This window comes from Orycteropus afer, unplaced genomic scaffold (genome assembly GCF_000298275.1).
Source record: "Orycteropus afer afer isolate SDZICR_OR568_19922 unplaced genomic scaffold, OryAfe1.0 scaffold00471, whole genome shotgun sequence".
Taxonomy (NCBI): domain Eukaryota; kingdom Metazoa; phylum Chordata; class Mammalia; order Tubulidentata; family Orycteropodidae; genus Orycteropus; species Orycteropus afer.
The window spans coordinates 1,986,590-1,989,708 of record NW_006922058.1 but is presented as its reverse complement, the minus strand read 5'-3'; the positions used below and the strand labels follow the sequence as shown (position 1 = coordinate 1,989,708).

General features: G+C 61.3%; 1 protein-coding gene across 1 annotated transcript in view; it reads left to right on the top strand.

Moving 5' to 3' along the window:
- The first annotated feature begins 58 nt into the window (after positions 1-58).
- CPT1B (carnitine palmitoyltransferase 1B) overlaps positions 59-3,119 on the top strand; it is a 7,643-nt gene continuing 4,582 nt past the window's right edge. Inside the window, exons 1-7 of the mRNA XM_007954772.2 lie at positions 59-199; positions 604-743; positions 1,035-1,212; positions 1,399-1,500; positions 1,663-1,800; positions 1,902-1,979; positions 2,624-2,731. Of these exons, the coding sequence (XP_007952963.1) occupies positions 59-199; positions 604-743; positions 1,035-1,212; positions 1,399-1,500; positions 1,663-1,800; positions 1,902-1,979; positions 2,624-2,731 (885 nt within the window). The remainder of the gene's footprint in view (positions 200-603; positions 744-1,034; positions 1,213-1,398; positions 1,501-1,662; positions 1,801-1,901; positions 1,980-2,623; positions 2,732-3,119) is intronic.

Genomic DNA, 3,119 nt, shown 5'->3' with positions numbered 1-3,119 from the left:
GGCCTGAGCCCGCCCGCGCACCCTCTGCCCGGAGCCCAGGAGCCAGCCAACCCCCAGGATGGCGGAAGCGCACCAGGCCGTCGCCTTCCAGTTCACGGTGACCCCGGACGGGGTCGACTTCCGGCTCAGTCGGGAGGCTCTGAAACACATCTACCTGTCGGGCATCAACTCCTGGAAGAAACGCCTGATTCGGATCAAGGTGGGCGCAGTGGTCCCCCTTGGCCTCTTCCTACAAGCAGGTGCAGAATGGCCCTGGCGAGGAGGCGGCGGCCAGGTGGACACTGCTGCCCCCCGCCGGATCTTCCCTCCCAGAGCCTGGCAGGCAGCCCAGCCCCCCGAGTTTTGCAGGGTGACCACCCTGGCAGTGCAGAAACCAGAGAGGGGCCCTCAAGATGGGTGCGCAGAGAGGCAGGACATAGTCCTGGTGGGAGCAGCAAGTGATCCGCCCTGAGGGTGTGAGAGTGTGCGCGGGGAAACCAGACTCGACCGATCAGAACAAGGCAGAGGGGGGTGCTGCAGGAAGACCAGAACACCCCCCTCACCTGCTAGGTGTCTGCTCACCTCTGACTCCCCATTGTGCAAGAGTCCCACTTCCGTCCACAGAATGGCATCCTGCGGGGTGTATACCCTGGCAGCCCCAGCAGCTGGCTGGTCGTCGTCATGACAACTGTAGGGTCTTCCTATTGCAATGTGGACATCTCCATGGGGCTGGTCAGCCGTATCCAGAAATACATCCCTGACGGGTGAGAAGCAGGGACAGCCATGGGTGCCGTGAGATCGGCCCGCGCTCCCGAGGCTGGGGCTGGGAGCTCAGGGCAGACAGCACAGCGGCTTTCCCGGGGGCCACCACCCTTCTGTCCCTTCTCTGGCGGGTTCTATTAACTGTGCTTGAAGGCTCAGGTACCAAGGAGGCTCTGCTCCTTCGCCACATCCTCTGGAAATGGGCTTCAGCCACAAAGTGACATTAAATTCAGGGACCTCAGGGGCACAGCTCAGCCCTGAGTGGACCCCAGCGCCCCCTCCCACCCACACAGGTACAGCCCCTACCACACCCCACAGACCAAGGCCCTCCTCAGCATGGCCATCTTCTCGACGGGGGTCTGGGCTGCCGGCATCTTTTTATTCCGCCAAACTCTGAAGCTGCTGCTTTCCTATCACGGCTGGATGTTCGAGATGCATGGCCAGACCAGCCATGTCACCAGGATCTGGGCTGTGAGCAGGGCCGGGTGGGGCACAGAGCCCAAGGGGCTTCTGAGCTGGAGGGAGCAGGCAGGCCACAGTGCCTGGCATGTGGTGCATCCTGGGGGCATGTGTGGGACTGGTGTTCCCAGCTCCTCAAGTGTCCCTGGTTCGTGTTCCCTCTTTCTCCCACCCCATACCCTATTTCCTGCACCCCAGATCTGCATCCGACTCCTGTCCAGCCGGCGGCCCATGTTATACAGCTTCCAGACATCCCTGCCCACGCTTCCTGTGCCCAGTGTGGCATCCACAGTGCAGAGGGTGAGGGGCCGGGTTGGGGGTGGGGGGCTGGACGCAGAGGACTTGCTCAAACCCAAGGGACAGTCTCTGATAAAAGCGGACTTGAGAGTGACAAGCTGGAGGTGGGGGAGAGGCCCAAGAGCCCTGCTGTGGGGCCCCCACAGTGATACCTTGACTGTGCAGTACCTGGAGTCTGTGCGGCCCTTGTTGGGTGATGAGGAATACTACCGCATGGAGACACTGGCCAAAGAGTTCCAAGACAAGACTGCCCCCAGGCTGCAGAAGTACCTGGTGCTCAAGTCTTGGTGGGCAACCAACTATGTAAGTGCCTCCACCCCAGACAATCTGCCTCATCTACCAGGCGCCCCAGCCGCCCTTGCCACGAGCTGCCACCAGCCCCTCTAGCCTCCCGCTCCCCGCAGGTGAGTGACTGGTGGGAAGAGTACATCTACCTTCGCGGCAGGAGCCCCCTCATGGTGAACAGCAACTACTATGTCATGGTAAGGACTAGATTCCATCTCTAAGTCTCAGCCCAGAGGCAGCCTGGTGCCCTGGTGAGTACGGCTGACCCATGAGGGCTTATGGAGTGAGGCCAAACAAGAGGAAGTGGAGGGAGATCCTGCCACTGTCCCTCATGTGGCTCTCAAGCCACGGGGCCTCTCCACCCTGCACATTGTCCCCAGGCAAGTCCTTCCCTCCTCTGATCCAGAGCCAGAGTGAGCCAGGCTGTTTCTTTTGAATGTGGGTGTCCTGTCAGATCTGTCCCGTGGCCACTCAAGTCATCAGTGCCCACCAGCCTGTCTTCCCTTGCCCTGTCATCTGCTGGAGTTCCCTCCTGTGCAAAGGCATCCTTTTCTCTTACCCCAAACTCACAGACGATTTTTCTACAACTCAGGCTTTAAGCTGTATTCTTAGCCGTGGTGCCCCTTTTTCAAAGCTAAACAAAATAATCAGGAAGAACAGCACAGGCTGAAGGGCAGGGGAGTGGTATGTGCTGTGGCGTCCTTCTGGAAGGGCACCCTGGTGCTGTGTGCAGGATGGAGTGGGGAGAGGGGTCAAGCCACCTCAGGTGATCAGGGTGGGCTCAGCTGGCCAGAGGCGCCGTGGGGCACCCTGCCACCTGCAGGCTCCACTCTGTCCCCAGGACTTTGTGCTCGTCAGGCCCACAGAGGTGCAGGCCGCCCGCCTAGGGAACGTCATCCACGCCATGATACTGTATCGCCGGAAGCTGGACCGGGAAGAGATCAAGCCTGTGAGTGGGGCAGGCTGGGGTCGGGTGGGCCTTCCTCGAAGGTGATGGTCCTGGGGTTGGGGGAGGGGTGGCCATGTCCTAGGTGTTGGGGTGGACGAGTGGCCATGTCCTAGATGCTGGAGGCAGATGGGAGACCGTGTCATAGGTGCTGGGGGTGGAGGAGCAGCTGTGTCCCAGAACCTGGGGGTGGAGAAGGGTCAGCGTCCTAGGTGCTGGAAGCAGAGGGGTGGCCACGTCCTAGGTACTGGGGTAAAGGGGCAGCTGTGTCCCAGAACCTGGGGGTGGAGGAGGAGTCACGTCCTAGGTGCTGGAGATGGCAGGGCAGCCACGTCCTAGGTGCTGGGGGTGGAGGGGCGGCTGTGTCCTAGGTGCTGGGGGTGGAGGGGCG